Source organism: Entelurus aequoreus, linkage group LG17 (genome assembly GCF_033978785.1).
Source record: "Entelurus aequoreus isolate RoL-2023_Sb linkage group LG17, RoL_Eaeq_v1.1, whole genome shotgun sequence".
NCBI lineage: Eukaryota > Metazoa > Chordata > Actinopteri > Syngnathiformes > Syngnathidae > Entelurus > Entelurus aequoreus.
In genome coordinates, this window is record NC_084747.1 from 15,726,183 (window position 1) to 15,738,198 (window position 12,016).

The 12,016-nt window shown below is 39.6% G+C and overlaps 1 protein-coding gene across 1 annotated transcript; it reads left to right on the forward strand.

The window, feature by feature from the left end:
* The first annotated feature begins 1,088 nt into the window (after positions 1-1,088).
* On the forward strand, positions 1,089-10,525 carry LOC133631895 (zinc finger protein ZFP2-like). The gene is made up of 3 exons (XM_062024075.1): positions 1,089-1,750; positions 5,574-5,831; positions 8,768-10,525. The coding sequence occupies exons 1-3, from the start codon at positions 1,330-1,332 to the stop codon at positions 10,000-10,002; spliced, it is 1,914 nt and encodes a 637-aa protein (XP_061880059.1). The 5' UTR covers positions 1,089-1,329; the 3' UTR covers positions 10,003-10,525.
* The last annotated feature ends 1,491 nt before the right edge of the window (positions 10,526-12,016 follow it).

Sequence of the window (12,016 nt, forward strand, 5' to 3'; positions counted from 1 at the left end):
AATGGAGACTGCAAAGAAGAAAGTTGTAGGTGGGATCGGTGTATTAGCGGCGGACTACAGCAACACAACCAGGAGGACTTTGAGATGGATAGCAGACGCGCTAGCCGGCGAACTCACCTTAACTTCCTCCGTCTCGCCGACCGCATCTATGATCGGGTGAAGTCCTTCGTCGCACCATCCATCGCTGGAACGCAGGTGAGCACGGGTGTTGATGAGCAGATGAAGGCTGGCTGGCGTAGGTGGATAGCTAATGTTTTTAGCATAGCTCTGTGAGGTCCGGTTGCTAAGTTAGCTTCAATGGCGTCGTTAGCAACAGCATTGTTAAGCTTCGCCAGGCTGAAAAGCATTAACCGTGTAGTTACATGTCCATGGTTTAATAGTATTGTTGATCTTCTGTCTATCCTTCCAGTCAGGGGTTTATTTATTTTGTTTCTATATGCAGTTAAGCACGATGCTATCTAGTTAGCTCCGTAGCTAAAGTGTTTCGTCAACGTATTGTCGTGGAGATAAAAGTCACTGTGAATGTCCATTTCGCGTTCTCGACTCTCATTTTTAAGAGGATATAGTATCCGAGGTGGTTTAAAATACAAATCCGTGATCCACAATAGAAAAAGGAGAGAGTGTGGAATCCAATGAGCCAGCTTGTACCTAAGTTACGGTCAGAGCGAAAAAAGATATGTCTTGCACTGCATTCTAGTCCTTCACTCTAACGTTCCTCATCCACGAATCTGTCATCCTCGCTCAAATTAATGGGGTAATTGTCGCTTTCTCGGTCCAAAACGCTCTAACTGCATTGAAAACAATAGGAAAATGTGAGGAGCCTTCCAACTGACTACGTCACGCTACTTCCGGTACAGGCAAGGCTTTTTTTTTATCAGATACCAAAAGTTGCGATCTTTATCGTTGTTGTTCTCTACTAAATAATTTTAGCAAAAATATGGCAATATCGCCAAATGATCAAGTATGACAAGTAGAATGGATCTGCTATCCCCGTTTAAATAAATAAAAAATCATTTTATTAGGCCTTTAAAACAGATGTAAAATGCCTTTGTTTTGAGAAAAAAAATGCTGCAAAGTCGGGAACGGAAGTTGCTGATTCTGGCGCATGCGCAAAGGTACTTGCGACAGCGAAAATATCAAGATGGCGGACGGAGTGGCTGTTGCGTTTCAGAGAAGTTTCGAATTTACGCTCTTTTAGCTATTTAGATTCAAGTCAAACCTAGCGACACATACCTCAACATTCGTCTTTTCTGAGGCCCACCAAACGTAAGTTGGAGCGATGGAGTGTTATCTGAAGTGAAGAACGTAGACGACTACTGCTATGCTAGGATGGCGACGTCCGGTAAAAGAGAAAGTGAAAGAGAATCAGCGCCACCAACTTCCAGCAAATCACCAACGGAGATAAAGATGAGAACTGCAGATAAAGATGAGCGACTGGGGTTTTCCAACAATGCAATTTTGGAGGCAATCGTACGCTCTGAAAAGAGCGTTGAGGAGAAATTAGCCGACTCTGTTGAAGAATGTAAACAAAGAGCCGCCATGATTGTTAGCTTGAAGAAGGCAGTGGAGTTAAAATCAGAGGAGATGAAAGAATGCAAAAGTCAAATGAAGAAAGTGGAAGAGCAAAACCAGCGCTTGTGTAAAGAAATTAATGATTTGAAAGAAGAGATGTTGGGGAAGAGTAAGAGATGTGCAGTGTGTGAAGAGAAGACTGGACCACATGTCTACATCAACCTGCAGAGGATTGGAGGTAGGGCTGGGCGATATGGCCTTTTATTAATATCTCGATATTTTTAGGCCATGTCACGATACATGATATATATCTCGATATTTTGCCTTAGCCTTGAATGAACACTTGATGCATATAATCACAGCAGTATGATGATTCTATGTGTCTACATTAAAACATTCTTGTTCATACTGCATTAATATATGCTACTTTTAAACTTTCACGCAGAGAGGGACATCTCAACTAAGTCAATTTAGCAAAAGTGTATTTATTAAACAGTTATTAAGCAGTGGCACAAACATTCATGTCATTTCCAAAACAGAAAGTGCAAGATTGTCAGAGACATTTTAAAACAAGCTATTAGTGCACTTTTGTGCATGATGTCACTAAGATGACATATCAAAACAACACTAAATTAAAGTGCACTTTTTGTACAGAACACCACTACAATAGTTTAAAACTAATAAAGTGCACTTTTGTGCATGATGTTGTGGTGGCAAATTTCTGTCCTAAGGTTACCTCTCACCTGAATGCATTAGGAGGGACATGACATGACATGGCAGGGCAGGTCGCCCTGACAATGTACAAGTTCCCTGGGGTGATGTTTGGACTTTGTACAGTTACATAAGTTATTTTTTTATTTTTTATTTTTTTCATGAAAAAAGTAAAATAATAAACGTGAATCCACTGTGTACTCATATGGACCTTTATTAGCACATTGCGCCAACAACATAACATCAGTATAACATCAACGTCTCTGGTAACTTCCTCTCTGCCCATTACATAAATAAAAAAATCACGTGGAAAAATATATAAATGACAAGAATTAGCAATTCCACACTACTTTCATTATGAATGTTATTTTTTAACAGCTGAAATAAAGTTGTCAGTTTGAACCGTCACATAAGCCTCCTGCATGTTTGTGTGCCCGAGTCGACTCACAAGCTCCTCCTCTCCCTCACCTCCCTCTGCCCAAACGCGCTCTGATTTTCGTTGCTATGGTAACGTTTACATGCCTTCAAAATAAGATGCAGATACAACATTAAAAACAAATATAAAGTGCATGAGATTTCATAACTCACCGTAACGCTAAATCAATGGGAGCCCTGAGCTTGTTTCTCTGCAACGAGACGGTCCCAACTGGGGGTAATGGGAGACAAAGACACCCGAAGTTTGTTGCTTATGTCCAGTTTGCTACGTTGTTTTGTTTTGGTGGCTGTCACTGCAGAAAATCCAGCTTCACACAGATAGGATGTTGGAAATGGCAACAGTGTTTTCAGTGCTGTGGTGGCGATCTCGGGGTATTCTGCCATGACTTTAATCCAGAAAACAGGCAGAGTTTTTGTCTGAAATACACTTTTAAGGCTGCCGTCATTTGCGATCTCCAGCATTTGATGTTCTTCTTGCACAGACATGCTGGATTCATCTGCTTTGTTGACAAATGGGTCGCGGATCAATTCCTTGGCAGTTCGTGGGTCTTTTGAAGTTGGGAAATAGCGCTCAAACTCTTTTAAAAGTTGTGCAGCAGCTTGGTGAATGAAGGCGCAGGCTCAGTCTCACGCAAAAACCCCGCCAATGTTTGAAACATGTCCAGGTTTTTTGGGTTGGTGCACTAATTGTAAGTGTATCTTGTGTTATTTATGTTGATTTAATAAAAATTAAAAAAATATTAATAAAAAAAAAAAAAATTAATAAAAAATTCTTCTGGCCCGGTGGTTTGGGACCACTGCTTTAGATGACATATATGCTGAGTAAGATGGACCATCAAGACAGAATAGGAATATTATCAAGTTTTACTTAAGCTTTAGGAGACCAGTCCACACCAATGCGGTCATACCGGCATCTCGAAATGGTCTAACATTCTAACGGGGAAAGACAACTTATTGCATACGAAAACAGCCCCCACCCTGTCCCAAAAGAAATGCCTCCCCCTTCTCCAACACTGATAAGATAAGGAGGGGGATGCATCTCTCCCACATTCCAATCCCTCAAGACACTACACAGACATCTGCGGACACAAGATACAAGCATAGAAAGAGTATAAATGGAAAAATACTAGCTGCTTTAAACATGACTATGAATAAAGAAATAACTTTTAAACATATATGCATTCTCCACAGTGGCTATTTTGCAGAGAAACTAGAATATAAAACATATTTTCAGTTATTTCACCTTTTATTGTTAAAGGCCTACTGAAAGCCACTACTACCGAACACGCAGTCTGATAGTTTATATATCAATGATGAAATCTTAACATTGCAACACATGCCAATACGGCCGGGTTAGATTAGTAAAGTGCAATTATAAATTTCCCGCGAAATATCCTGCTGAAAACGTCTCGGTATGATGACGTTTGCGTGTGACGTCACAGATTGTGCGGACATTTTGGGACACCATTGTGGCCAGCTATTAAGTCGTCTGTTTTCATCGCAAAATTCCACAGTATTCTGGACATCTGTGTTGGTGAATCTTTTGCAATTTGTTTAATGAACAATGGAGACAGCAAAGAAGAAAGCTGTAGGTGGGAAGCGGCGTATTAGCGGCCTGCTGCAGCAACACAAACACGTAGCCGGTGTTTCATTGTTTACATTCCCGAAAGATGACAGTCAAGCTTTACCATTGGCTTGTGGTGAACTGGGACAACAGAGACTCTTACCAGGAGGACTTTGAGTTGGATACGCGGTACCGTGAGTACGCAGCTGCGGCTTCCAAACATTTGATCGCTTGCCCGTACGTGCGTGCCGCTATGTGCATGTCACGTACGTAACTTTTGGGAAATATATGTGCTGTATGAACTTTGCGGAAGTGAACGGTACTTTGGGCTGTGGGATTGAGTGTGTTGTGCGGGTGTTTGAGTTGTATTGGTGGGTTATATGGACGGGAGGGGGGAGGTGTTTGTTATGCAGATTAATTTGCGGCATATTAAATATAAGCCTGCTTGTGTTGTGGCTAATAGAGTATATATATGTCTTGTGTTTATTTACTGTTTTAATCATTCCCAGCTGAATATCAGGTCCCACCCGCCTCTCACAGCATCTTCCCTATCTGAATCGCTTTCACTGCCCTCTAATCCTTCACTCTCACTTTCCTCATCCACAAATCTTTCATCCTCGCTCAAATTAATGGGGAAATCGTCGCTTTCTGGGTCCGAATCGCTCTCGCTGCTGGTGGCCATGATTGTAAACAATGTGCAGATGTGAGGAGCTCCACAACCTGTGACGTCACGCTACTTCCAGTACAGGCAAGGCTTTTTTATCAGCGACCAAAAGTTGCGAACTTTATCGTCGATGTTCTCTACTAAATCCGTTCAGCAAAAATATGGCAATATCGCGAAATGATCAAGTATGACACATAGAATGGATCTGCTATCCCCGTTTAAATAAGAAAATCGCATTTCAGTAGGCCTTTAATTACATAACTCCACATGTGTTCATTCATAGTTTTGATGCCTTCAGTGACAATCTACAATGTAAATAGTCATGAAAATAGAGAAAACGCATTGAATGAGAAGGCGTGTCTAAACTTTTGGCCTGTACTGTATTAATTGTTAAAATTTTTATATCAAATGTAACCTTCCCCGATTGTAATCCCCTCAGATATCAAGGCAGAAAGGAAAGGAAATGTCAATACAAGCATGAAAACAATACTAGCTCTGTGACATTTTCAAATGTGGTCATCTGCTCAAATATTATACTAAACAAAGCATTGTCGCTGTACGGTCAAAATTGGGACAAGGAAGACGTTTTCATAATATTTGATCGAGGTTGAAGCATAGATATTGGTACATATCGAGAGCGGCACGTCATGGATCATGCCTGAACCAAAGTGTGTTTGTTTCCTGCAGACGTCCAGCAGCTGATTGGCTGTCCGGACCAACTTCCCCCTCAGTCGCCCGGGGGGAGCACCATTTTGAAGGAGGAGGTTCCACAGCCACCCCACGTTAAAGAGGAAGAGGAGGAACTCTGGATCACTCAGAAGGGAGAGTGTCTTCCAGGACCGCAGGAGGCTGATCTCACCAAGTTGCCACTGACTGTTGTCTCTGTGAAGACTGAAGATGATGAAGAGAAACCACAACGAAACAACCTCTTAACGCCACTCTCAGGTAGGGAGGCTGAAGAACCTTTTAGCAGCGATACAGACTTTGAAGGGCTCATAAGGGCTCTCACTGACAACAAACACTCTGAATTCCCTAAAAAGAAGAAATGTAAAATAGTGTTTGTGCCAAAAGCTTTACTAAAAACAGCAATTTGACTCAACACATGAGAACACACACCAGGAGAAAAAAATATCCAATTGCTTAGTTTGTGGTAAATTGTTTGGGCCTGATTTACTGGCGTGTACTGAACAGGTGCAAACTTGATAGCACACGCAACACTGCTCTACTAAACGTGTGCATGGTGGACTTATGTCTGTTAAATGAGCAGAATAAAAGGCAGAATATACGCTGATCGTCAAAACGCCCACAATACTGGGAGGAGAAAATGCAAATATACAGCACAGGCCAAAAGTTTGGACACACCTTCTCCTCATTCAATGCGTATTCTTTATTTTCATGACTATTTACATTGTAGATTGTCACTGAAGGCATCAAAACTATGAATGAACACATGTGGAGTTATGTACTTAACAAAAAAAGGTGAAATAACTGAAAAATATTTGTGGAGGCGGGTGGGGTCTGCGGGCCTGCCGCCGAGCGGGGTGTGTAAGGACCGGCCTCAAAGCACAGCTGGCAGGTGATTGGATTACCCAGCTGGGGCTGACCATCCAATCACCTGCCACGCTTATTAGCAGCAGCCGGACCGAGACACAGTTGTTGGAGTTGGAGTGAACGAGGAAGCGCACACTGGACATTGCCAGAGAGACTGAAAAGTTGTGTGCGCTGCCGACTGAAAAGTTGTGCGCTGTCCTAGCGTGTGTGCACTGCCAATAAAAGAAGACATTTTTAACACCAGACATCCAGGCTGTGGGAGGATTTGTCGGCATCAGGTGAACCCACGGGAGAAATGTTTTATATTCTAGTTTCTTCAAAATTCTCTCGATGAGCTTCGAGAGGTAGTCACCTGAAATGGTTTTCACTTCACAGGTGTGCTTGAAGCTCATTGAGAGAATGCCAAGAGTGTGCAAAACAGTAATCAGAGCAAAGGGTGGCTATTTTGAAGAAAGTAGAATACAAAACATGTTTCAGTTATTTCACCTTCTTTTGTTATAAGTACATAACTCCACATGTGTTCATTCATAGTTTTCATGCCTTCAGTGACAATCTACAACTTATGTACTTAACCTTTTTTTGTTAAGTACATAACTCCACATGTGTTCATTCATAGTTTTGATGCCTTCAGTGAAAATAAAGAAAACGCATTGAAATGAGAAGGTGTATCCAAACTTTTGGCCTGTACTGTAAATATTTAGCACACACAGCCAGATTTACTGAATTAGAAAGGGATTGCGGCACCTAAATTGGCGTCTTTCTTTAGAACGTCTGAAAAGTATATGCAAAATGACAGTCACACATACGACTGCGGGATCAAAGACAAACGATGGACGGACAAGAATCCTCCATCCCTATGGAAGGAAATCTTATTCAGCAACATCTTTCAAAATGTTATACTGCAATCGATTTAAGTGCGATTTAAGTTGCTGATTAAAACAAATTCAATTGATGCATTTTTGTGTCTTTTAGTGTTTGTTTTACTGGCTTTCCTTTTTTCACATAGCTATATATTATTAGCATACCTCCTATATCACAGGTGTCACACTCAAGGCCCGGGGGCCAAATCTGGCCCGCCACATTATTTTATGTGGCTCGCCAAAGCCTGGAAATAATATGCGTTAATAAAATGCTTAATCTTTTCTTACTAAATATATTTGTTCTAGCCTTTTGGACATTAAAAATCATGTACTGCATTCAATTGCATATCTTTTAAAATTCAATATGATAAAAATATTATATTATCATGTATTCCAAAAATATTTTTTGTTAAAATAAAGATAAATACTGTACTTAAATATCTGCTTGACTTATGATTTCAAAACAAAACAAATTATCAATCAAATTGTAGACTGTAAAGTTAACAATGGATTTTACGGTTAAATTCCACCGACTGAGTTTTTTTTACCATAAAATCCTCTTTGGTACTGTTTTTTTTCCATATACAGTAAGACACTAACACATCAATAAAAAAACAAAAAAAACATTAAAACGACAAGATTTTACGGTTAAAAAAATAACTGTCAGCTCTGTTGATTGATTTTAAAACAGTGGTATTGTTTTTCCATTCATTAAATATTTGTATATGCTGTAAAAATTGTAAAATTCTGGTGACTCAGTTGCCAGTTTTTAAAGTAAAATTGTAATATTTTTTTGCAGCTTATGTAGAAAAATATATTGTTTATATGTATATTCATATATTACTCATTGTTAAAAGCGTCCCTCTGAGGGCAACCATAACTGCGATGTGACCCTCAATGAAAACTAGTTTGACACCCCTTTCCGATATGAATAACATTTCTTAAATATGCTTTTCTTTGTGTCTTGAGCATGTAAGTGCAGCCTCTCCCACAGTGCTCAAAAAAGTGGTTTTAGAGTAGATGCACTGCACGAGCGCCGACTGCTTCTAAAAGGCCCATAAAAAGTGGTAGATGTCTCCGGCTAGTTTGAGAACATAGCAAAAACGCCACAGGTAGGTAAGAGCACGCATATGGATATGCAGTAAATGATCGAGTTTTATATTATACGCAACACGGCCACTAATAGTACACTCTTTTTTGTTGTTTGCACGTGCTGTTTAGCGTGTGGTATTTGGATTTTCATCTCCATCGAAACCAATGTTTTCATTTTTCTGTGATTCTAGCTTCACTTTTCCGGGTCTAAGCCAAATCAAGTAAACTTCGATCCTTCATTCAAGATACTACATGATTGTCCATGAAACACTACACACACATACAGTAAATAGAAGAAAGTGTGTGGCAAATTCAAGGAGAATCATCTCATGGATCATGTCTGAGTTAAAGCGTATTTGTGTTGTTTGTGTCCTGCAGACGTCCAGCAGCTGATTGGTCATCCAGAAGAACTTCCTCCTCAGTCAGGAGGGAGCTCCACTTTGACGCAAGAGACTCTACAGCCACCCCACATTAAAAAAGAAGAGGAGGAACTCTGGATCACACAGGAGGGAGAGTGTCTTCTCGGACCGCAAGAGGCTGATCTCACCAAGTTGCCACTGACTGTTGTCTCTGTGAAGACTGAAGATGACGAAGAGAAACCACAACCAGACAACCTCTTGGCTCCACTATCACATAGTGAGGCTCAAAATGAGATTGAAGTAACTTTGAGCAGCGATACAGACTGCGAAGGTGATATGAGGACTCAAACTGACAACAAACACTCCGAATGCTCTAAAATGAAGACAGTTAAAAAAGGTTTTCGCTGCTCAGTTTGTGCTAAAAGCTTTACTGAAAAGAGCAATTTGACTCGACACATGAGAACACACGCAGGGAAAAAAACATTTAACTGTTCGTTTTGTAGTAAAGGCTTTACTCAACAGAGCATTTTGACTGCACACATGAGAGCACACAAAGGAGATAAGATATTTATCTATTCAGTTAACAACAAAAACTGTAAATGCTCGGTTTGTTCTAAAAGCTTTAATAATAAGTACAGTTTGAATCGACACATGAGAACGCACACAGGGGAAAGACCATTTACTTGTGCAATTTGCGGTAAAAGCTTTTCTCTAAACAAGCATTTGACTGAACACATGAGAACGCACACGGGAGAAAAACCATTTACTTGCTCAGTTTGCGGCGAACGCTTTTCGCAAACGAGCAATTTGTCCACACACATGAGAACTCACACAGGAGAAAAACCGTACACTTGTTCTGTTTGTGGTAAAACCTTTTCTCTGAAGGGTAATATGACTCAACACATAAGAAGACACACAGGGGAAAAAAACGTTCATTGTTCAGTCTGTTGTAAAAGCTTCACGACAAATTGCTATTTGATTCGACACATGAAAACCCACACTGGACAAAAAGCTTTTAGTAGCAGCGAAAGCCATTCCCAAACGAGCCATGTGGCACAAGACCTGCGAAAACGCACAGGGACAAAAACCTTTAACTGTATAGTTTGTGGTCAAAGCTTTACTAAACTCATCAGTTTCATTCAGCACATGAGAAAATACACTGGAGAAAAAATATTTAATTGTCCAGTTTGTGGTAAAAGATTCCATCATAGTTCAGAGGCAGACCGACACATAAGAACACACACGGGGGAATAACAGATCAGCTGTTTAGTTTGTGGCAACATCCACCCAAACCCAGGAACTCCTCACTGCTTCTTTTACAAATAGCAGATCATTTTGTATAAAACGAGATTATCCATCTATTTTATCCTGCTTGTCCCTCTCAGGGTCTCTGTGTCTTCTGTCCATCTAAAACTTCCCTAAAAAGTCAGATGGATGACACCTGTAGTGCTTGGTTACTACTCCTTCAGACGTGACACAACGGATTATTCTAGCTGGGGAGGAATTGTAGTCTTCTTCGATGGTGCTTTTACCTGCCTGAAACCACACCTTCCACGTCGCCTGGTGGTCACGTTTTGTGTCTGCAGACCACCATGAGAGGACCACTCGGTGTATAATATCTGAGCACATTGACACTATCCAAGAACTCCACCCAAAGTCTAAAATGATTTTTCTTAGGGATCTGATCACCTTGTTGCTGTTTCGAAGGGCGTGTTGTTGCCGTATGGTGTTTGTGTGGTGTATGGTGGTGTTTTGTTTCGCTTTGTTATTAAAATAAAGATGAAGCTCATATTTATCACTCTAAGAGAGCACAGCATGTAGGTTCAATTTAGGGCTGCAATTACAACTAATTTGCTAATCGATTAATCTATCGATTATTACTTCGATTAATAATCGGATAAAAGAGACAAACTACATTTCTATACTTTCCAGTATTTTTATTGAGAGAAAAAAACAGCATACTGGCACCATACTTATTTTGATTATTGTTTCTCAGCTGTTTGTAAATGTTGCAGTTTATAAATAAAGGTTTATTAAGAAAATAAATAATAGCCTCTGCGCATGCGCATAGCGTAGATCCAACGAATCGATGACTAAATTAATCGCCAACTATTTTTATAATCGATTTTAATCAATTTAATCGATTAGTTGTTGCAGCCCTAGTTCAATGTCCACGTTAAAGGGTTCGGAACTCCACTTTTTTTTGGAATTGTGCCTATCGTTCACAATCATTAGGAGAGACAAGAACAGTTTATTATTTTTTTGTTTTTCTTTAGGATTCTAACTGGATTCTAAAAGCTTTTTTCAAGGTAAAAGCTGATTTTCAAAGATTTTCAAGGTAAAAGCTGATTTTCAAGGCAAAAGCTGATCTTCAAGGCAAAATCAGCTTTTGCCTTGAAAACCCTTGAAGAACAGCTTTTACCTTGAAAATCAGTGCAAGGATTTTCAAGGTAAGAGCTTATCTCCAAGGATTTTCAAAGATGTTCAAGAATTTTCAAGGAAAAGGCTGATTTCCAAGGTAAAAGCTGATTTTCAAGGCAAAAGCTGATTTTCAAGGTAAAAAAATTTTTTCAAGGTAAAAGCTTTTTTTCAAGGATTTTCAAGGTAAAAACTGATTTTCAAAGCAAAAGCTGATTTTCAAGGCAAAAACTGATTTTCAAGGATTTTCAAGGCAAAAATGGATTTTCAAGGTAAAAGCTTTTTTTCAAGGTAAAAGCTGATTTTAAAGGCAAAAGCGGATTTTCAAGGAGAAAGCTTTTTTCTAGGTGAAAGCGGATTTTCAAGGTAAAAGCTTATTTTCAAGGATTTTCAAGGTAAAAGCTGATTTTCAAGGATTGTCAAGGCAAAAGCTGATCTTCAAAGCAAAATCAGCTTTTGCCTTGAAGATCAGCTTTTGCCTTGAAAATCCGCGTTTACTTTGAAAATCAGGTAAAAACTGATTTTCAAAGATTTTCAAGGATTTTCAAGGTAAAAGCTGATTTTCAAGGCAAAAGCTGAGCTTCAAGGGTTTTCAAGGCAAAAGCTGAACTTTAAGGGTTATCAAGGCAAAAGCTGGTTTTCAAGGATCTTCAAGGTAAAAGCTTTTTTTCAAGGTAAAAGCTGATTTTCAAGGATTTTCAAGGTAAAATCTTTTTTTCAAGGTAAAAGCTTATTTTTTAAGGATTTTCAAGGTAAATGCTGATTTTCAAGGATTTTCAAGGTAAAATCTTTTTTTCAAGGTAAAAGCTTATTTTCAAGGCAAAAACTGATTTTCAAGGATTTTCCAGGC

Coding starts and splice junctions, on each gene's coding strand:
- LOC133631895 (XM_062024075.1), top strand. CDS start 1,330: ATGGCGACGTCCGGTAAAAGAGAAAGTGAAAGAGAATCAGCGCCACCA. Junction 1,751..5,573: donor CAACCTGCAGAGGATTGGAG/GTAGGGCTGGGC, acceptor TGTTTCCTGCAG/ACGTCCAGCAGCTGATTGGC. Junction 5,832..8,767: donor CCTCTTAACGCCACTCTCAG/GTAGGGAGGCTG, acceptor TGTGTCCTGCAG/ACGTCCAGCAGCTGATTGGT.